The 20,600-nt window shown below is 45.0% G+C and overlaps 1 protein-coding gene and 1 non-coding gene across 3 annotated transcripts; both read left to right on the plus strand.

Annotated features, from left to right (window-relative positions):
• The first annotated feature begins 296 nt into the window (after positions 1 to 296).
• On the plus strand, positions 297 to 431 carry LOC111754021 (small nucleolar RNA SNORA2/SNORA34 family). The gene has a single exon (XR_002788758.1). It is a non-coding gene; the product is annotated as a small nucleolar RNA SNORA2/SNORA34 family (small nucleolar RNA).
• A 4,706-nt stretch (positions 432 to 5,137) lies between these two features.
• Positions 5,138 to 20,544, plus strand: Tfip11 (tuftelin interacting protein 11). 2 transcript variants are annotated; one of them, XM_003478353.5, is made up of 13 exons: positions 5,138 to 5,292; positions 6,906 to 7,123; positions 9,477 to 9,630; positions 9,915 to 10,071; positions 10,833 to 10,960; positions 12,221 to 12,373; positions 16,149 to 16,676; positions 16,789 to 16,895; positions 17,561 to 17,729; positions 18,187 to 18,430; positions 18,913 to 19,055; positions 19,458 to 19,623; positions 20,115 to 20,544. In XM_003478353.5, the coding sequence occupies exons 2-13, from the start codon at positions 6,915 to 6,917 to the stop codon at positions 20,468 to 20,470; spliced, it is 2,514 nt and encodes an 837-aa protein (XP_003478401.1). In that variant the 5' UTR covers positions 5,138 to 5,292; positions 6,906 to 6,914; the 3' UTR covers positions 20,471 to 20,544. The 2 variants fall into 2 exon arrangements, with proteins under 2 accessions (XP_003478401.1, XP_005007347.1); XM_005007290.4 differs by having other exon boundaries at positions 5,178 to 5,279.
• Positions 20,545 to 20,600: the final 56 nt, after the last annotated feature.

A 20,600-nucleotide genomic window follows, 5' to 3' on the forward strand; every position in this document is an offset into this window, starting at 1 on the left:
ACAATATTGTTGTTCTTCCCACACTTGGGAGGGGAGTGCCAGATTATAGAATATATTTAATCTGACTGTCATATAAGACAATGAATATTTTTTAGTATTTTGTAGCACTGTTCATTTTGCCTGAAATCTCCATTTAATTGGGCAGATTTTTTTTTTTTTTGCTAAACCTGGCAGATAGGCTGTAACCAATAAGATATTCCAGAAATGACACTGTGATTCTAAGACTCGGTGGTAAAAGACTTTGTGATGTCTTTCTTGTTGGTCTCAGGTCACTCATTCCAAAGGAAGACAGTCCTCTGGCCCTGAATCAAGGCTGGCAGCTTCCTGACGCTGCTGGGTTCAAGCAGGAGCCTAAAGAGATGTTATTTTGGTCTGTTAGCCATTTCAGAACTTGGGCAATGAAATGGTCAATTCATTAGAAAGAAACAGCTTGAAGCAACCCCTGGCTCCCGGTGAGCAGCTGTGAGTGTGGCAGGCTCCAGTGGCCCAGGACAGGAGCCACTGACGTATACTGGGACCCACGCCATGCTGGACCTGGAGTGCCGGGAAATCAAGCAGCCCCTCCCCCTCTGCCTGTTTTGTTTTGTTGAACTTCAATACACATGAAAGTATGGACAGCTAATTTGAAGAGAACAAGAAACTCTATAACAGCCGTTAGTTACTTCCCTATTGTCTGGTTTTGACGACCTATATCACCTTCTTCATTCTGTTCAGATCAGTTTTATACTATGTTGTTTGGTATGAATTCTCTGTATGCGAAGACATAGACAACTATTTAGAAAAAAAGAGACAATATGATAGTGAAGATCTCAGGTCATCTAGCTTTAAAATTTATATCTCTTACATTGCTCTCTTACACCCTATTTTGTTCTGTTTTGTTGTGTTTAATTTTACCCCCTTTAAAATAAAAAAAAGGGAGCCAGTCCTACACCACTAGATGCTCAGCAGCCCTATGTTCACGGGAAGAATGTTCACATGGCAGAAATCAAGCCTGCCACTGATCAGTGCCATCTTGGTGCTTAAACACCTTGGAAGTGGATTCCTCATCCCTGGTCTAGCCTCAGGATGACTGCAACACCATGTAAACCCTGAGTTAGAACTATCCAGCATCTGGGCGTGGTGGCTCATACCTGTAATCCCAGCACTCAGGAGGCTGAGGCAGGAGGATCATTGCGAGTTTGAGACCAGTCTGGGCTACAAAGTGAGCTCTAGGCCAATCTGAACTGCATAGAGAGACCCCATCTCAAAAAAGACACACACACACACAAAAGAACTACCTAGCAAAGTTTCTCTCCAATTATTATCCAAAGAAGTTGTAGAAGATATTTATTGCTGTTTTAGGATGCTAAGTTTGGGGCTCACTTTTATACTACAATAGATAACATACTTATTCAATATTTGTTAACAAGTGAATGAATGAATAAATGCAGCTGTGGCTCCTAATTGTACCTGTGTGCTGCTTTACAGACAACACCAAAGTCTGTGGAAGCTCACATCCTAGCTTTCTATATAAGGACAAAGTTCTCACAAGTTCTTAAATGATAAAGTAGAGGCCATATGTAAGAAACATTCAGAAGGGAATCAAATTTGCTAATCCCAGCTGATCTGGATTTTTAATTCTGCCAAGTTTAGGACACCATATATATTTTTATAACAAAATTTAAAATAAGAATGAGCCATGTGCAACTGCATAATGTCACTGTCCTAGAAAAAGTACATGTGCTAGACGTTAAATATATCAGCTTTGAAATGCCACTTAAGGATTGTTTCTATGGCACCAACCTATTTAAAGTTGAAACTGAGCAAGGGTCCCTCTTTTCTCCCCAAAATCTTTAGAGAAAATGTGGAAACTGCTGTGTGCCATAGGCTTCATAAGGCAGTGCTTAGGGGTGTGAACTGTAGGCTGGTAAATGCAAACCACGTTAGAAGGTTGAGGAATTAGAGAGATGATGTGACCCTGGAAGCATGAAAGCCACTCGTAAGTATTAGCTCAACCAGGTAAACAGCCATGATGTGGGATCCTATGTGTGCTGTTGCCAAGAAACACCAGCCTAAAGTCTGAGTCCTGGGTTCCAGATTCAGCTCTGTCCTTGAACTCACTGTGTAGCCCTGACCCTTCCACTCTGCTGGAATCTCCCATTTTACTGCTTCTCTGAAAGGACATATGAGGACCAACGAGTCCCCACCACCGCCACCAGACTTCTTCCAGTCTCTTGCTTGGCACGTCCTCTTGGGGAGTCCATATGTCTAGGTGCCTCATGGCAATCTAGACAGGGGCCCAGATGTCCCCAAGGCAAAGGTTTTCCGGAGAAGCAGTGGACAATTAGGATGGATACAAGACACTGAATTTAGAGCCAAAACCCCAGGCTCTAGTTTCTTTCCCGAGTACATGTTATGTGTTAGGCTTTTTTCTCCTTGTTTTTCCATGGTTTGGGCAATAGACGTAGAAACCCACTGATCTGTTAGGCTGAGAGACTTCTATGGAGCAGTATGCATTTTGGGTTTTTAAATGAAAATAGCCAAAACCTTTTAGTAAGTGCTTATCATACCAGGAGCCTTCCATGCATTAACTATCACTATTTTGTGTATGTCCTGGGGGTGTTTTGAAGCACTTTCTCTTAGAACAGTACTGTCATTATCCACATTTTACCTAAGATACAGGAAGGTAAAGTAACCTGCCCCAGGTCGAACATCTAGGAGCAGCAAAATAAGACTGAGATCCTTAAAATTTTCATTCAAGAGCATTCAGTTTTAAAAAATATAAAAGTTATAAGTAATTTGAGAAACATTTTGCCTTCGGTCATGTAAGATTAAGTTACCTGTTTGAAGCTCTACCACCTCCAAATACCTTGGTACTTCCAATAAACAAACACAATCTCTGATGTAACCAACAAATAAACATTAAAATCAAGAAATGAGCACAGACAACACACCACTATCATGGGTTTCCAGACCTCATTTAAATTTTCCAGCTGTCCTGAAAATTGCCTTATTTTTAGTTTTTGTTATACTGGGGATTGAACCTAAGCCCTTGTGCATGTTAGGCAAGTGCTATAGCACTGATCTACATTCCCTAACCCTCCAAAGTTTTATTTTGAGACAGGATCTTGCTAAACTGCATAGGCTGACCTTCAAGTTACAATTCTCTTGGTTTAGCCTCTTGAGAAGTTAGCATTATAGGCTTGCACCATGGTGCTGGCTCCAAAAATTGTCTTTTTTGCAAAAGATCCATGGAAGAAACCACGTATTATCATGTAGTTGCTATGTCTCTGCAGCCTTCAGTCAGAAACAGTTGTAGGTTTTTCCTTGACGTTCATGACCTTGATACTTTTTGAGATTATAACCCAGTTGCGCTACAAAATGTGCCTTTATTTAGTTTTGCTTGATATATTCTCCTAATTAGATTCAGGTTCTGCATCTTTGGCAGGAATGTCATAGGAGTGCTGCAGTGATCTTCTCAGGACATAATATCAAGTTGCATATGACTTGACTTTGTCCTATTCCTGACAATTTGCACTCTGCTCTCTTGATCAGAGCCGGCACTCTGAATCATTCCACAACAGTCTGCAAAGTTCCCTTCTACAAAGGCCAAGTGCATTTGGTGCCACAAACCCACTAACATTAGTCTCTCATGATCAAAGTAACTTCAACTTCATAAAGTCTGGTAAGCCATAAGCATAGTGTCAGAAGAGCTAAGCTTCCTTATACTGTATTTTTGGCTCTGGACTGTAAACGTAAATATATATAGTTTGAGATCCAGGCCCAAAGCACTATCTTTTTCCTTTGTTTCCTTCATTCTGCTTCCTGGCAAACCTTGTACTATTTATTAGACTCTCTACCCGGGCCTTGGATATCTGTTATGCTAAAATCCCAGGCTCTAGTTTCTTTCCTGAGAACACTTTATGTGTCAGGCACAGAGACTCCACATGTCACTGGGGATATAGAAACCATTTAGTCATACTCCCCACTCCTAAAAGAACCCATGTTTATCTGGCTTCACAAACACGTTTAATTCATAACAACCATGGTAGAAAATAGCTTTGTACACAAGTACCTCTTGGAGTTTTTCATCACATGATGGAGAAAGAAAAACAGAGGAAAAACAAAAACCAACAACCCTCCCTCTAAAAAAGCAAAAATTACCAACATGTCCATAGCGCCTACTGTGTGCTGTCTACTGTCTTTATTGTCCACAAGTTTCACATATTGTATCCTCTACCATCTTACAGAGGAGAAGACAGGCTCAGAAAGATGTAATGCCTTGCTCCAGGTCTTCAGCTTGTACATGGCAGAGTCAAGATCACAACTCTAGTGCCAGGCTGCTCTTAATTTCTTTTTTCTTTTCTTTTCTTTTTCTTTTTGTCTTTTTGAAACAGGGTCTCTCTATGCAGTTCAGGCTGGCCTTAAGCTCACTTTGTAGCCCAGGCTGGTCTTGAACTTGCAATGATCCTCCTGCCTCAGCCTCCTGAGTGCTGCGATTACAGGCATGAGCCACCGCGCCCGGCTTGCTGCTCTTAATTTCCACGGAGAGCCCCAGAGCCGTTGAAGGATCCCTGGAAGGGCTAGTCTCTGTTTTTCCTTTCACCCCTCAGGCCTACTATACACTCAGCACATTTTAATTACATCACTAGGTGAATCTATTTACATAATAGATGGAAAGGAAGACAATGAAAATGTGTCTTGGAGTGAACACTTGGGAACTCTATAGAATTTCCCCACTCCTGCCTAAGAGTCTCTCGCCATCCCCTGCACAAGACGACTGCTCTGTTCCCACGCCGGTGCTTATACTGAGAGAGCCAAAGATAGTGGACACACACTCTCATTTGAACGCCATGAGTCAGGTTCCCTACTCTCGCGGTTATCCCTCAAAACCATTTTAGCAATTAGTTCATACGTCCATTTCACAGATTTAAAAGTCACAGCCTAGAAAAGGAGTCTCTTTGCCCTAGGTGGCTCAAGAACTTCCTTAATAGGATCACAGGATGGGGATTGCAGCAAAAAACAGAAGCGGCATGCAGGCCGATAGAGCTGGGAACTCACTCCCCGGCTACGTGCAGCCTCGCAAGCCCACTTTTCATTTTTACTCTCTCAACCGTCCCCTCTAGCACAAATTCGCCTAGGCGGGACGTCGCTGCCATGGCAACCAGAGGTCATATGCGCCGTCAATGCGTCACTTCCTGCGCGCCAGCCCTGGAAACTTCCGGGTCTCGGCCGCAGTTGTGGATGTCTTCGCGTGAGGCGTGTGAGGTCCTTGGAGATACCCTGGATCCCGTGAGGAAGTGAGCGGAGCAGGCGAGTGGAGGGAGAGCGGGGAGGGCCAGAACGGGTGTCTGCGGGATTCGGTGTGGATTCCACTTCCCAGGCAGGTCTGTCGGGGTGGAAAGGAGCGGTGCTGCTCAGGGTCGCTGGGCGTCCCTACCTACGCCGAGTTAGGAACTTAGTCTGCTTGGAAGTGTAGACAGCAGGGTCGAGTGAAGTCCAGGTCCTGACTTCAAGCGCTAATGATTTCGAGCCTTTCCTGCTTTACAGGTTAGGGCACGGTACTTCCTTTCCTTGGTTTTCGTGGGTTTTTTGTTTGTTTGTTTTTGTTTTTGTTTTTTTTTTGTAATCCGAAGCATGGAAATGTTAGTAGTAGCCATCTCATACAAGTGTCTTGTATTTAGCATCTACTGTGGGGGCTATGATTCACGACTACTCGAGGATTTTTACCATGCTTTGTGCCTAAAGCGGCAGCGCAGTATTTAATCCTATGCAACAGGGTCCCCTGCCTCCTTTGAGAATATTTCCTACCTGTGCAGTCCTGGATAAGGGTGAAACTGGGTGCCTCTAACCGCTGCCCCATGAGGAGTTAGGAAAACATTCTTACAGTTGACTGGAGTTTGACACTCCCTGGAGGCTGCTTGTAGCAAGATTAGAGCAGAAATGTGTTACTTTGTAAGATATCTACACACTCGGCCTTTCATGTGTATTTGATACTCAGTTTTACGGATTATGTGTGGAGTTGGGATTTGAACCCAGACTGGCATTTGAACCCAGACTGTGATTATGCTGTACCTGATTTCAAAAGTCTCACAAGCATTCTGAGGTTGACTTAGTCATTGATCCAATTTAAGGAGACAGCCAAGTCTCATCTCCTAGCTCTAATGAGGTAAATTTATTCCAAACCAGAGAGGTGTAAAGTTAAAAAAAAAAAAACAAAGAAAGTGTTCTTAATTACTACAGACTTTCAGCTCATCTAAAGATATTTTTGTTTTTGGAGAAAAACCAAGACTTATGCTCAAGAGTCACTGAGTTTCAGAAAGTGATATATTTCAGAAAACATTTTCTAAAATTCTTCTGGGACCACCAAGGGTGTTATAATTCTTTTCTCAATTAAAAACATATATATATATATATATATATTTGTCTTTTTGAGATAGGGTCTCTCTATGCAGTTCAGGCTGGCCTTGAGCTCACTTTGTAGCCCAGGCTGGTCTCGAACTCGAAACAATCCTCCTGCCTCAGCCTCCTGAGTGCTGGGATTACAGGCGTGAGCAACCACGCCTGGCTCTTAAAAATGTGTATTAAAATATGCGATCTAAGATGATGTTCACCCATTTTCTGAGGCAATAATGTAGAGACTGGCTTACATGGTTATTTTTCTGTGTGTGTGATATTTTTGACTTTTGTTAGGCTTAAGAAATAGTACATTTGAAGAAGTCTCTAGACAGTTGGAACTAGTCTTTTATCAGCATCAGTACTGATTGCTTTCTGAACTGTGGTTTTTACTGTCTACTCTGTTGAATGGTAACAGTAATTTTAATGAACATGTAGTTTGAAGAGGTGTTGAAGGCAGCAAGCCTCAAAGAACCCTCCTGTTGTTGCCCTGGGACTTCTCACAGACTGTACTCTTTTTGTCTCTTTAGTGACTGGCCATGTCATTGTCCCATCTGTACCGGGACGGGGAAGGCCACATGGATGATGACGATGATGAGAGGGAGAACTTTGAGATCACTGATTGGGATCTCCAGAATGAGTTCAACCCCAACCGGCAGCGCCATTGGCAAACCAAAGAAGAAGCCACTTACGGTGTGTGGGCAGAGCGTGACTCGGATGAGGAGAGGCCCAGCTTTGGAGGCAAACGGTATTGTGCAGTGGGGCTGCTTACTCTCGATTTATAAATGGTGGAGACACTCCCCTAAAAATATTTCTTTTCTTGTCTTACTGAATACCTTAGCTCTAACATCAGCTAGGAAAGCCCAGTTTTTCCTTCAGGCTGACATGCAGTTCTTTTACCAATTTGATCATCAGTCTGTATTTATTGAGGAACTACCAGGTACTAGGTCTTGTGCTGTGGACCCAGTCCTTGCCTTCCTAGAGCCGAGACTCCAGTGGATGGAGAATAGTATCAATTAGTAGCTCAGACAGTCTAACTTTGTAGCTGTAGTGTAGGACAAGAGGGACAGCACACATGTCTAAGAGTACATTCAGTCTGTTCTGAGAAGACAGAGATTTATCTGGAGAAGTGACTCAGGCTGACTAGGGTGGTAGGAGAGATGTGAGCGTGCAGAGGCCTTTGATGGAAAGCAGCAGAGTATCCACAAGGGCACAGGGGTGTTGCAGGCTGTAGTCAAGAGGGGAAGGTAATCTGTGAGGGCTTGTTGGTAGAGAGGGTGTGGTGTGGTGGGGGTGGGTCAGGGTTTGAGAAGACCTTCTGCAGCTGTGCAGGGAAGCCTGCAGCACAGAGAGGACAGAACTCTGAGAGGAAGCTGAGGCAGTGATCCCAGCAGAGTAGAGGTGGTAGCCTCTGGCCAGGATGGTGGGGGGGCAGTAAGGTTCAGGGCTCTTCCCCAGTGTGGAGCTCCACTTGGCCCATGCGCTCACCGATGTGTGCTCATGATTGTCACTTTTTCTCAATGGAGGCTGGCGGAGAAAGAGCATAAGAATGAGTTTTTACCCACAGGCTGTCTAAAAGCATCGGTGATAAGCGGACCGGTGATCTAGAATGGTGTAATCTTATGGTAATAAAAATAACCAACATACATTGCTGCTTATCTTTCCTGGGTACTTCACAGCCTGGTCTCATTTACCTTATGAGAAAGGTACCGTATTATTCCGACGTAGAGATTAAGAAATTGAGGCCAGAAGTGATATAGCTAGGTGGAACCAGAGCTGGCACTGGAACCTGGACCTCCAGGACCCTCAAATTGAGGCTCCTAACCACTAAGTTGTAATACATCTTTTAGGAAAAAGTTCCCTGAACTCTTGCTGCAGTGAGAATGTTTTATTAGTAGCCTGATCATTTTTATAAAGTATTACTTTATTTTGTATTATCCCAGGATTTTTCATGGTATTTGTTTCTTTCTATGCTCCTTTAACACACAGCTTTTGTTTTATACAAAAGCAAACTGAGAGTAATCACTTACTGTAGTTGCTGTGCTTGAAGAGTTCAGAGTTTATATCAGTAGGTTTCATGGAGTTACTGTCTTAGAGTATTTTTGCTTTCAAATAAATTTAATGAATATGAGATTCTCAATTTGATTAATATAACTGTTTATATATATATATATATATATATATATATATTTTTTTTTTTTTTTTTTTTTTTTTTTGTCTTTTTCATTTTTATCAGTACCGGGGAACTCATGACCGCCTGCTTGCAAGGCAGGTGCTTATGCTGCTGAGCTAAACCCCCAGCCCCATTTTTGTCTTTTTGAGACAGGGTCTCTCTGTGCAGTTCAGGCTGGCCTTGAGCTCAGTTTGTAGCCCAGGCTGGTCTCGAACTCACAACAGTCCTCCTGCCTCAGCCTCTCGAGTGCTGGGATTACAAGCGTGAGCCACCACGCCCGGCTAATATATTTTCATTCATATACTATTTCAACAAATGTTACTTGCAATTTTTATCTATCTGAATGTCTTTCTACTCCTTTCTGTTCTTTTGGAGTCATGCTAGGTAGTTCAGGCTGGCCTTGAACTCATGGCGATCCTCCTGCCTCAGCCTCCCAAGTGCTAGATTCCATGTGTATGCCACCAACTCAGCTCCTGTCTTTTTTTTTTTTTTTTTCAAATGCCTGAAATAGTATCCAAAAACAAATTATTTTTCAGGTAAAAAATGTAAAAGGAGCCGGGCACAGTGGCACACACCTATAATCCCAGCACTCTGAGAGGCTAAGGGAGGAGGATCACAAGTTTGAGCCCAGCCTGGGCAACTTAGCAAGTGTCTGAAGATGAAAAATGGGCTGGTTATATAGCTCAGTTGAAAGCCCTGGGCTCAATTTCCAGTACCACCGATGAATAAAGAAAGAAAAAGAAAGAAAGAAAGTTGTTTGTGATTATAGGAAGCCAAGTCTGTGCTTTTCTGATATTCTGGTATATAAATAAATGTGTCTCTTTTTAAAATTGGATACAGTGAGGTCCCCTTTAAGGAATATTCTAGTGAGAGAAATTTCTAGGATGGGAAAGTTCTTACTGCTGACATTTCATATCTGTGCCTGCAGGGCCCGGGACTACTCTGCTCCTGTCAACTTCATTAGTGCAGGGCTCAAGAAGGGGGCAGCTGAGGAGGCAGAACTGGAAGACTCCGATGACGAAGAGAAACCTGCTCCGCAGGAGGACTTCCCCAAGGATTTTGGACCCAAGAAGTTAAAAACGGTAGAGTCTTATGTCAGGATGCTCATTCAAATGATGTCCTTCAGAGGTCCCCGCGAGCCAAACATTCCTCGCAGTAAAGCAGCTCAGTGGTACCAGTCATGTGGGTTTCTCCTCATAGCAGTGTGTTTCTGTGTGGTTCTCTTTCCTGGCTTGCATCATGGATAGAATTTTAGTTCATATGACTCTTCATTGTGTTCCATATATGTCAGGACATTTTCTCATTGGCTAAGCTTTTTTAGATTTTTCTTTTCAATTTGTTAAGTGTTGGTTTTTCTTTTTTGCAGGGTGGCAATTTTAAGCCCAGCCAGAAAGGTTTTGCAGGAGGAACCAAGTCTTTCATGGACTTTGGTAGCTGGGAAAGACACACAAAGGGGATTGGACAGAAGCTTCTTCAAAAGATGGGCTACGTGCCTGGGCGGGGCCTTGGGAAGAATGCACAAGGTATGGCCACAGGGCCCTGGGGGTGTGCCCTGTGCAGGCTGGGCAGCGAGGAGAGGAGGGCAGCTGAGGGACAGTCACTTTTCTCTGCTCTTTCTCTTTCCAATGTCCTTAACTGCTCCTGGGTTTACCAGCACAGAACAGTTACAGTCCTCATCCACCTAACTTTCTGAAAACCAGGTCCAAATAAAGTGCTTGAGTGGGCGGAAAAGCATTTGGGTCTGAAATACTCAGGAGATAGCTGAACAAAGGGTTTGTTTTGGCCTGACCACCAGCGTTTCTAAAATAATGAATTGATTGTCCATGTTGTTAAATCAGTTTCACCTAAAAATGTAGGTTTTGGCTGGTGGTAGTTTAGCCGAATCATAGCTCCTCTGGGACCGCACGTGCTTTCACCTGGAAGCAGACTTCCCCAATCCTTGTCTTGTACTCTGGCCCATTTTATCATTCACATGATGAGCTTAAAATGGTGTCCACTTAAAATGGTGAATCCAAATAGAAATGAAAGCCTGCCTTTTGGACATAAATAACCTGAAGTCAACAAGCAGTCTGTGGTATCAGCAGCCAAAAGTTTCAGACCACACAGGATGTAAGCAGTGCTCTGAGTACAGAGCAGAGCACTCCTGAGGGGTAGGATGTTTTGTTTAAGGAGCAAGGAAATGTGATTTCATCATGTGGCTGTGATTTCATCGCATGGCTTGTTCACATATATGAGCTGATCTGATTTGAAATCCTTTTTTTTTTCTTTTGCTGAAATTGACCAGGCATCATTAACCCCATTGAAGCCAAACAGAGAAAGGGAAAAGGAGCTGTAGGGGCCTATGGCTCAGAGCGGACCACTCAGTCCCTTCAGGATTTCCCCGTGGTGGACTCAGAAGAGGAGGCTGAAGAGGTAACCGGAGGGCAGGAGCTGGGTGGGTGGAGTCCTGTGCCAATGAGATAGCTATCTGTTCATCCATTTATGCATCCTGTGTGTCTTCAGGTGTTTACTGCTCACAGTCTGTATACTAGATACTTGTCTGGAGGCTAAATGTGCACTGAAGGGTGAACAGAGAAGCTGTTAGATAGAACCAGACAGTGCACAAGTGACCACAATGTGCTTAGGATGGCAATGTGTGACAGGAAGTGCCTAGAGAGAAAAATCAGGTTGGAGAGAAGGGTACTGACCTATGTCTAATAACAGGGTGGAAAACCTTTTGAGGGTGGAACGTTTCGGTGAAGACCTCATGGAGGAGACAGTGCTAGCAATAGGGAGAGGCAAGAGGCAGAGGACAGTGGGTTAGAAGTGCCAAGTGTGAGAGTTACAGACCTTACAGGCTGCCGCTGTGGTAGGGGAATAGGCACAAGCCAGGGGAAGTGGTGTGTGCAGAGAGGCAGGCTGGCCTTCCAGCAAGGCTGGGAGGGCGTTTTCGGGTGCTCGGGTTTCTTCCCGTTGCTGCAGTGAGCTGTCAGTTGGCAGTGGTAGCTCTCAGCGGAGGCATTCTTCTGTGAGTCATGTGAGGGAAATCAGCATCCCATAAAGAAACATGTTACTCTTCTTGTCATTGATCTGCTCCTTTTCATGAGAAAAGAGGCGGTTGGTAATTTGGGGCTGACAGCTGAGTCAGGGGTTCTCAGACTTAGACGTGAACGGATGTCGGGTGTCAGGTGTGTAAGAGGAGCCTGCCTGTGAGATGCACCAGGCGCAAGACAGCATGGAGTAGTGGACAGTAAGGCACCAGCGAGGTGCAGCCCTCTGCTGCGTGATGGTTGCCATTTGAGAATGTGGGCTCAGCTTCCCCTGATGTTCTCATTTCCCCAAGTGGCCAGAAGTCCACACATTCTTTGAGGAAAAAAGTACAAAGGGTTAAACCTTTGTGAAGAAAATAACACGGCAGCCACAAAACCAACTTCTGAGGGCTGGACCACACATACCAGCCTTGATTTTACATCGCAGCGTGGAGAAGTCAGGCAAACCGACTGTAAAAGATACTTTTGCTTTGGGACTTAGGGCCTGTTCCTCATGATCTGTGAGAGCGTCATTAGATGGTTTCAATGTCTCGCTCGTACAGCTGTTCACAAAGAACCTAGTGTAGCTAGGCAGCAGCTGGTGGCCCTACCACTGTGAGAAGTGGCACATCCTGTGGGTACTGACTGTAACCCTCTGCTCCAGGAATTTCAGAAGGAGCTGAGCCAGTGGAGAAAAGACCCCAGCGGAAGCAAGAAGAAGCCCAAGTATTCATACAAGACTGTGGAAGAGTTGAAGGCGAAGGGCAGGATTAGCAAGAAGCTCACTGCTCCCCAGAAGGAGCTTGCTCAGGTCAAGGTATGGTGCTCTTGGGGACCTGGACCAGAATCTTCAAAAACACAAAAAAGCAACCCCCTACCCGAATAGACACTCAGTGCTTCCTAAGCTTGAGTCTTTGTATTATGCTTATTTTTATTATGCTTATTTTTTGGAGACAGGGTCTGGTTTTATAGTTAGAGCTAGTCTTGAACTTATGGCAGTCTTCCTGTCTCAGCCTCCCAAGTGCTGGGTTACAGGCATGTATCACTGTACCTGGCATGGGTTTTTAAATTAGGTGCTTCTGTTTCTCTTCTGTCCTTTTAAAAAAAAATTTTTTATTGGTACATTTTAAATATACATAATGGTAACATTTACCGTACAGAATTCATACCTGCACATGACATACCTTGCTGCCTTTTCCCCCCATTCTTTGCCCTCTGTTCAAACTCTCTTCTGCTTATTTACAAAAGCTTTGTTTTCATTCTTTTCCTCCAATCTTCTTTTTGACTTGTCACTCCTTTCCTTTTCTCCTCCCCCTATCTTTGGTCCCCTTCACATTTCAACATTTTGTTCCCATTTCTATTATACAGTACCAATTACACATTTTGGTCCTTATTTACAGTTTTGTTTTCTCATATCAGAGAAACCATGCAGTATGTGAACATGTGTGTCTGATTTACTTCACTTACGAGTATGGTTTAGCCAGAAATGTCTCAAGTCTATCCTTCCTTATGGCAGAGTAGTACTCCATTGTAGGAAAAAAACATCTTTTTTATTCATTCATTGGCTGGTGGAAATGTGGGCTGTTTCCACTGTTTAGCTATTGTAAAGTGCTACTGTAAGTGCTGGATGTGCATATATTGCTGTGGTATGATGCTTTTCATTCTTTGGGGAAGATTCCAGAAAGGGGAATAGCTGGGTTACATGGGACCTCTGGTTTTAGTTTTTTGATGAATCTCCACACTGATTTCCACAGTGGTTGCTCCAGTCTACATTTCCACCAATAGTGGAGAAGGCTTCATTTTTCCCCAGAGCTCTGCCAGTGTTTGTTATTGGTTGTTTTCTTGATAATAGCCATTCTTTCTGGAGTGAGGTGGAATCTCAGCATTGTTTTAATTTGCATCACTTGAGTAACCAGTGATGTTGAATATTTTTTGTATGTTTATTTGCCATTCCTACTTCTGAGAAGTGTCTATTCATTTCAGATGCCTGTTTTTGGCTTGGGTCTTTAAATTTGGGGGGGGGGAGTCCTGGTTTTTTTTTTTTAGTTCTTTATACTAGATGTTAGTCCTTAGTCTGAGGAACAGCTGGCAAGAATGTTTTCCCACACTGTGGGTTTTCTCTTCACTCTGTTGGTGTGTAAGAGCTTTTTAATGACATCCTAGTTGTTGATTCTTTGTGATATTTCCTGTGTGATTGGGTTTTGTTTGTAAAGTCTTTGCCTCCTACCTTCAAGAGTTAGATTTAGTGTTTCTGTTTTAGTATTTAGATCTTTGATCTATTTCAATTTTGGTTTGATGCACGGGGACGATATGGGGCTAGTTTTAATCTTTAGCATATGGAAAGCTCTACTCCCCACACCATTTATTAAAGAGACTGTCTTTCTTCCAGTGAAGGTGTCTGGCTGCTTTGTCAAAGATAAGGTAGCTGAGTGTGTCTGGAGTTCTTTCTGCATCTTCTAATCTGTTCCATTGATCCTCAGGTCTGTTTTTTTGCTATAACCATTTTGTTATTTTTTTTTTTAATCACAGAAGATTTGTAGTATATTTTTAAGTCAGGGATTGTGGTGCCTTGCCTTTGTTGCCCAGAATTGCTTTTGCTATTCTAGGTCTCTTCTGGTTCCAAATGAATTTTAGGATTGTTTTCTCTAATTCTGTGAGAGATGCTCTGATATTTTGTTTGAGATTGCATTAAATCTGTACAACAATTTTGGAAGTATGGCCATTTTCACTGTATTAGTTCTTCCTACCCAAGAGTAAGGGAAAGGAATGTGTATTCTGACGTTGTGGGATAGAACATTATAAACACCTACTAAGTCCATTCAGAAGTTTGATTTGGTTCTGGTATTGTTGATTTTTCATCCAGTTTTTCTATTTGTTACAGTGGGATATTGAGGTCCCCCATTACAGTTTTACTAGTGCTTATTTGATTTTTCATGTCCATTAATATTTGTTTTATATAGTTGGGCATACAGGTGTTTGGTACATACATGATTATTATCTCTTTCTCTTGGGTTGTTTCCTTTACAAGGATATAGTATACTTTGTCTCTCTTGAAACCAACTTTGTCTGCAAACAGAATAGCTACCCTGCTTTTTTCTAGGTTCTTGTCACATGAAGTATTGTTTTCTATCCTTTGACTTTTAGTCTATGAATTTCTTTTTGAATTAAATATGTTTCTTGTATGTATGTAGCATATTGATGGATACTGCTTCTTGGTCCATTCTGCCAATTCACCTTCATTTCGATAGGTGAATTGAGACCACTAACATTGATGGTTATAGTATTTCCTCTTGTGACCTGGTAGTAGCAGGCTCCCATTCAGTATGTCAACACGTTCAGTAGTGTCACTGAACTCTGGCTGTGTGTCAGGCGCTCTCATGGCTGAGTAGTGGTAAACCAGATGGGGTGCACATGCAGTAGTGGTTTCCCATCATTTCTCAAGGAGCTAAGGAGCACTGGGGAGAGCTAGCTCTTATAGTTTGGTGTAGGATACAGAGTGTGTATCACAGAGCGCTAAGCCCAAAGTGGCGTTTTTGGATGATCAGCGTGATTGGCATCAGATTATCTGGGGAACCTGGTAAGAAACGGGGATATGTAGATTCCAGCTAGTTACTCTGAGTCAGATCTACACTGTTACTTTTCCCCTGTGGTTCTAATGCAAGTGGTTCTTGGATCACATTGCTAGCTAAAGTGACGTCTCTGCTTCAGGGATCCTTACTCGGGTTTCCTCAGTTTTCCTACAGAGTTGCCCTCAGTTCATTCCCAAAGCTGCTTATGTCCAAGAACTTTTTTGATGTGTTTTATTTTTAATTTTTAATTTTTAAAATTTTTTTGGTACTGGGGATCAAACTGCCGATTGTGTGCTTGCAAGGCAGGCACATATCCTGCTGAACTAAATCCTCAGTCCATTATTTTTATTTTTTATTAGGAGTCTTAAACTGGGAACGGTGGCACATGCCCATAATCCCAACACTCAGGAGACTGAGGCAGAAGGACTGCCGTGAGTTTGAGGCTGACCTCAACTACATAATGAATTCAGGGCCAGTCTTAACTTTATGATGAGACCCTGTCTCAAAAAACAAACAAAAAACTCATGAGGAGTCATATGCAGGGCATTTTTTAAAAATTAGGAAATACAAAAGTATGAAAAATAGTTTTTATCATTCCAAAGATTACTAAATTTTAGCATCTTAATGTACTTTCTTCTAGGTCTTTTTCTATGCTTGTGTGCTTAAATATGTGGTTTTTAACAAAATGCCACAGTTTGATTATAAATACAGTTTTGTTAACTGCTTTAAGCAGTATGGTCCCTTCTTTTCCAAGAAAATGCATTCTGCTAATAGTCTCTATTGATGTTTCCTTGGTTTTCCTAACATCTGCTTTCTGTGTGGGTGTCTGAGGGATCGGTCTGGAACTGCTCTTTGCACTTGTCCTGTCCTCTGCAGCTCCTCAGTACAGTACAGTGCAGTCCGCTTGCAGAGCCCTTCTTGAGCACTATTGCGTAGTGTGGTTCTCACACTTGTTGGTTGGTGGTACTTAGCAGGCAGCAGTGGTGAACTTTAATCTGCTTCCTTTCCGTTCCCTTGTGCAAGGTCATAGACATGACGGGCCGGGAGCAGAAGGTGTACTACAGCTACAGCCAGATCAGCCATAAGCACAACATGCCAGATGATGGGCTGCCTCTGCAGTCCCAACTGCCGCCCCTGCCTGGCAAAGAGGCCAAGGTCCCAGGCTTTGCGCTGCCTGAGTTGGAGCACAACCTGCAGCTGCTCATCGACCTCACAGAGCAGGAGATCATCCAGAATGACCGGCAGCTACAGTATGAGCGTGACATGGTGGTCAACCTCTCGCATGAGCTGGAGAAGATGTCTGAGGTCCTGGACCATGAGGAACGGGTCATCTCCAACCTTAGCAAGGTGCTGGAGATGGTGGAGGAGTGTGAACGGCGCATGCAGCCCAGCTGCAGTGACCCACTCACCCTGGATGAGTGTGCCCGAGTCTTTGAAACGTTGCAGGACAAATACTATGAGGAGTATCGGATGTCGGACCGCATGGACCTTGCAGTGGCCATTGTCTACCCACTCATGAAGGATTACTTCAAGGAGTGGGACCCCCTCAAAGTAAGTTGTGGGAGTGTCTGCCTGCCTACCTGCCCCTCCTGGGGTGTGCCCTTTCTTGATGGTTGTGTAGAGGGCAGGAGGGCTGGCTAACCTGCAAGGTCTCTCTTTGCAGGACTGTGCCTATGGCACTGAGATTGTTTCCAAGTGGAAGAGCCTCCTGGAGAACGACCAGCTCTTGTCACATGGTGGCCAAGACCTCTCAGCAGATGCCTTTCACAGGTCCCCAGGGCAAGCCCTGCTGTTTGCTGGGGTGGGGGTGGGGGGGTGGTATTGGGAGGCAAAGGCTGGGGACAGCTTGACTCTGGCCCTTATGAACCCTGTGCTGCATGCTGGCACTCTGGGAATTAAGATTCATTCATTCGTCCACTCAGCCTTCACTTGTTGAGAGTGGCCAGCGTGCTCAGTGCTGGGTGTACCCTGGGAGTACTGCCCAGGAGTACCTGGTGCTGTGGAAATGGCAGGTAGCATGGAAGGAATGACACGATGCAGGAAACAGTGGACACAAAAGTGGCAAATTAACGAAGGCAAACAGCTGCTTGGGGTGGGATCGGAGCAGGGACCTCTGGGGGGAGGTGACTCAGCCTGTGTCCCAGAGCGTGAGAGGTGCCAGCTAAGGGGAAAGCACCTGGTGCCTGGAAAGTATCTCTGTGCTGGGGGTGATGAGCCCATGTGATCCTGAAGACTGAACCCCAGGGGTCAAAGGGTAGCCACATTATGAGGGGGCAGCAGCAGGCTGACATCTGTCTAACCAGGGTGGGGACCGGCTTAGTGGCTTTCTGTGCTGGATTTCTGTCTCTTCTAGAGATGGCAGATGGTGGTGTGCTTAGAGGGCTTTCAAACCAATCAGAACAACCACCAAACCTGCCCTCTGCCTTTCTCCATAGGCTAATATGGGAAGTCTGGATGCCTTTTGTTCGAAATATTGTCACCCAGTGGCAGCCAAGAAACTGTGACCCGATGGTAGACTTTCTGGACAGCTGGGTGCACATTATTCCTGTGTGGATCTTAGACAACATACTGGACCAGCTCATCTTCCCCAAGCTGCAGAAGGAGGTAAGGCAGAGTGTGGGAAACTGCTGCCATTGGGCACTTTGGAGACTGGTTTAGCGTTTTCTCCTTTATGATCTCGATTTTAGAATTTCTGGAATTATAGGAAGTTTTGAATATAACTTACCCTAAACAGAGCTTTAGTCTTTTTGCCAGTGCTTTTGTCCCTCTCATCCTAGAAGAGGGAATTCATTCTCTTTGGAAGTATCAATGAAATCAGAATTGTGCATTTCTGAGATTCAGTGACAGTGTCTCCACTCAGGGAATGTGGAATGCAAAGTGCCTACAGTGCGTCTTGGCTTGCTCTTTGTGCCTGATGTTTCCTCCCTAAAAGGGGGCTGTGTCTTCCACACGCAGGCAGAGCATTGCGGCCCTTAGCTAGGCATGCATGGTCCTCCTCTCTGGCAGCCCTTGCCTGTAACTTGACAGGGTGGGCTGTGTTTCCTTGCCCACTGCCATGCAGGTGGACAGCTGGAACCCACTGACAGACACTGTCCCCATCCACTCCTGGATCCACCCATGGCTGCCCCTCATGCGGACACGCCTGGAGCCACTCTACTCCCCTATCCGCAGCAAGCTGTCCAGTGCCCTGCAGAAGTGGCACCCCAGCGACTCTTCAGCCAAGCTCATTCTCCAGCCCTGGAAAGATGTCTTCACCCCTGGCTCCTGGGAGGCCTTCATGGTCAAGAACATTGTGCCTAAGCTGGGTAAGAAAATGGGGTCATACATTCCAAGTCTGCCATTCACTCTTGGTACCATGGTCTGCAGGCAATGGTCGTGAAGTAAACTAAACCATGGCCTTTGAATTCATGGAAATGCTTGCTATGTGCCATTCTGGGCAGGGGCCGCCTGTAAATGTAGTTAGTGTCCTTTCTGCTGTTTGGTCATGGCAGTGCCTGAAAGTTCGTAGTGAGTGTCAGGCTTACATTGCCTTATGGTTTGCCTGATTGGCGCTGTCTTGGTTTCTGGTGACAGGATAGCCATTGTTGATCTGAAGTTTTTCTGCCATTTCACTCTGAATTATTAGGCAGTTATTTCTGGGTAGGAGAAATAAATGGTTTTTAAGAATTGCTATGTCAAGAGCTTAAAATCGACCTTTAAGAGCAGAACAAAGCTGCTCTCTCTGGTGGTAATTGCCCTTTAACTTTGCTAAGACAGAAGTTGAGACTAGGCATGGCTTTGCTTGCAGGGATGTGTCTAGGAGAGTTGGTCATTAATCCCCATCAGCAGCACATGGACGCTTTTTACTGGGTGATCGACTGGGAAGGGATGATCTCCGTCTCCAGCCTCGTGGGGCTCCTTGAGAAGCACTTCTTCCCCAAGTGGCTCCAGGTGTGCTGTGTTCTGCTTGGCTTTGGGAGGACAGGGTGGCAGCTGGGGAAGTCACTGAATTTCCTGCTAAGGCCTTGCCGCATATGAGAAAGAATTTCAGGATGAGGTGGGCAGGCGTGAGTCATGAGCGTGGCCTGTTTGCTGAACATGTCATGTGCTAGCTGTTGTTCTAAGCATTTTGTCAGGTCAGCTCTTCAAACAGCTCCTTGGGGTGGGGACTAGGAGGTCTTTCAGGAGGATACTTAGCTACCAGGCCAACTCCACAGCCACTCTTCCATGCCAGGCTCTTCAGTTCCTACAAGCCCCGCACAGTGGTATCACCAGCTTCAAGGACCAGCCTTGGGAAATTATTCTCCTGTTTGCTGCCTCTGGGGATTCAAGCATCTCATCTGTTTTTGGCAGGTGCTGTGCTCCTGGCTCAGTAACAGCCCAAATTATGAAGAGATCACCAAGTGGTACCTGGGGTGGAAATCCATGTTCTCTGACCAAGTGCTGGCACACCCATCCGTCAAGGACAAATTTAATGAAGCCCTCGATATCATGAACAGGGCGGTGTCTTCTAACGTTGGTGAGTAGGGGTTCCTACTTACCATGTCCTGGGCCCAGGGTCCTTGTTTCTAAACACGGCAGTGACAATCTGCTTTCTGGTCCGCACTGGCTGCCTGAATAGGTACTGACTCTTCTGCTGATTGTTGTCCAGTGGGTTCTGTTGGCTGTCACCTCATACCCATGCCCAGGTCTGTGTTTGTCCCTCAGCACAGACCGACTCAGTGCAGCCCAGCTCAGGGCTCACCTCCTTGCCCGCAGTGCTTTGTTGCTTCGTTCTCTGGCTCCTGCCCAGCTGCCTTGGGTGTGCTCTTTACGTGTCGGCATGGTTGTCACAGCCGTATTTGTATGACCCAGTTGTATCTTTCCCAGGGATACTTGCCTGTTACTCCGTTGTCTTCGGGGCACAGCTGCCCTCTGTGTCATAAGTGCAGACCTGGCCCATGTCGCAGGGTCAGTTTCAGAACTCCTTGGAATGCCGCCTCTCACTGTTCTCCCTCCTGTGTCCCTCAGGTGCCTACATGCAGCCAGGGGCTCGGGAGAACATCGCCTATCTCACCCACACAGAGCGGAGGAAGGACTTCCAGTATGAGGCCATGCAGGAGCGACGGGAAGCCGAGAACATGGCCCAGAGGGGCATTGGCGCGGCTGCCAGTTCTGTGCCTATGAACTTTAAGGACCTCATTGAGACCAAGGCCGAGGAGCACAACATTGTCTTCATGCCCGTCATTGGCAAGCGGCACGAGGGGAAGCAGCTGTACACCTTTGGCCGCATTGTGATCTACATTGACCGAGGGGTGGTGTTTGTACAGGGTGAGAAGACCTGGGTGCCTACCTCCCTGCAGAGTCTCATCGACATGGCCAAATAGACTGTGGCAGGTGCGCAGCAGGCCGGGGACTTGTTCTTGACAAGGACATGTTGTGAATAAATAATTTTAAATCACTTTGGAAGCCTAACTTGTGTATTCAGGAGATACTCCAGCACTAGGGGTGTGGCGT

This window comes from Cavia porcellus, unplaced genomic scaffold, assembly GCF_034190915.1.
Source record: "Cavia porcellus strain 051 isolate PalLab524CR breed Dunkin Hartley unplaced genomic scaffold, mCavPor4.1 scaffold_16, whole genome shotgun sequence".
NCBI lineage: Eukaryota > Metazoa > Chordata > Mammalia > Rodentia > Caviidae > Cavia > Cavia porcellus.

Excerpts from the sequence above, each read along its gene's own strand:
- Tfip11 (XM_003478353.5), top strand. The coding sequence starts at position 6,915 with ATGTCATTGTCCCATCTGTACCGGGACGGGGAAGGCCACATGGATGAT. Across the intron at positions 10,961-12,220 it reads CAGAAGAGGAGGCTGAAGAG|GAATTTCAGAAGGAGCTGAG; the intron begins GTAACCGGAGGG and ends CCTCTGCTCCAG. Across the intron at positions 12,374-16,148 it reads AGGAGCTTGCTCAGGTCAAG|GTCATAGACATGACGGGCCG; the intron begins GTATGGTGCTCT and ends CCCTTGTGCAAG.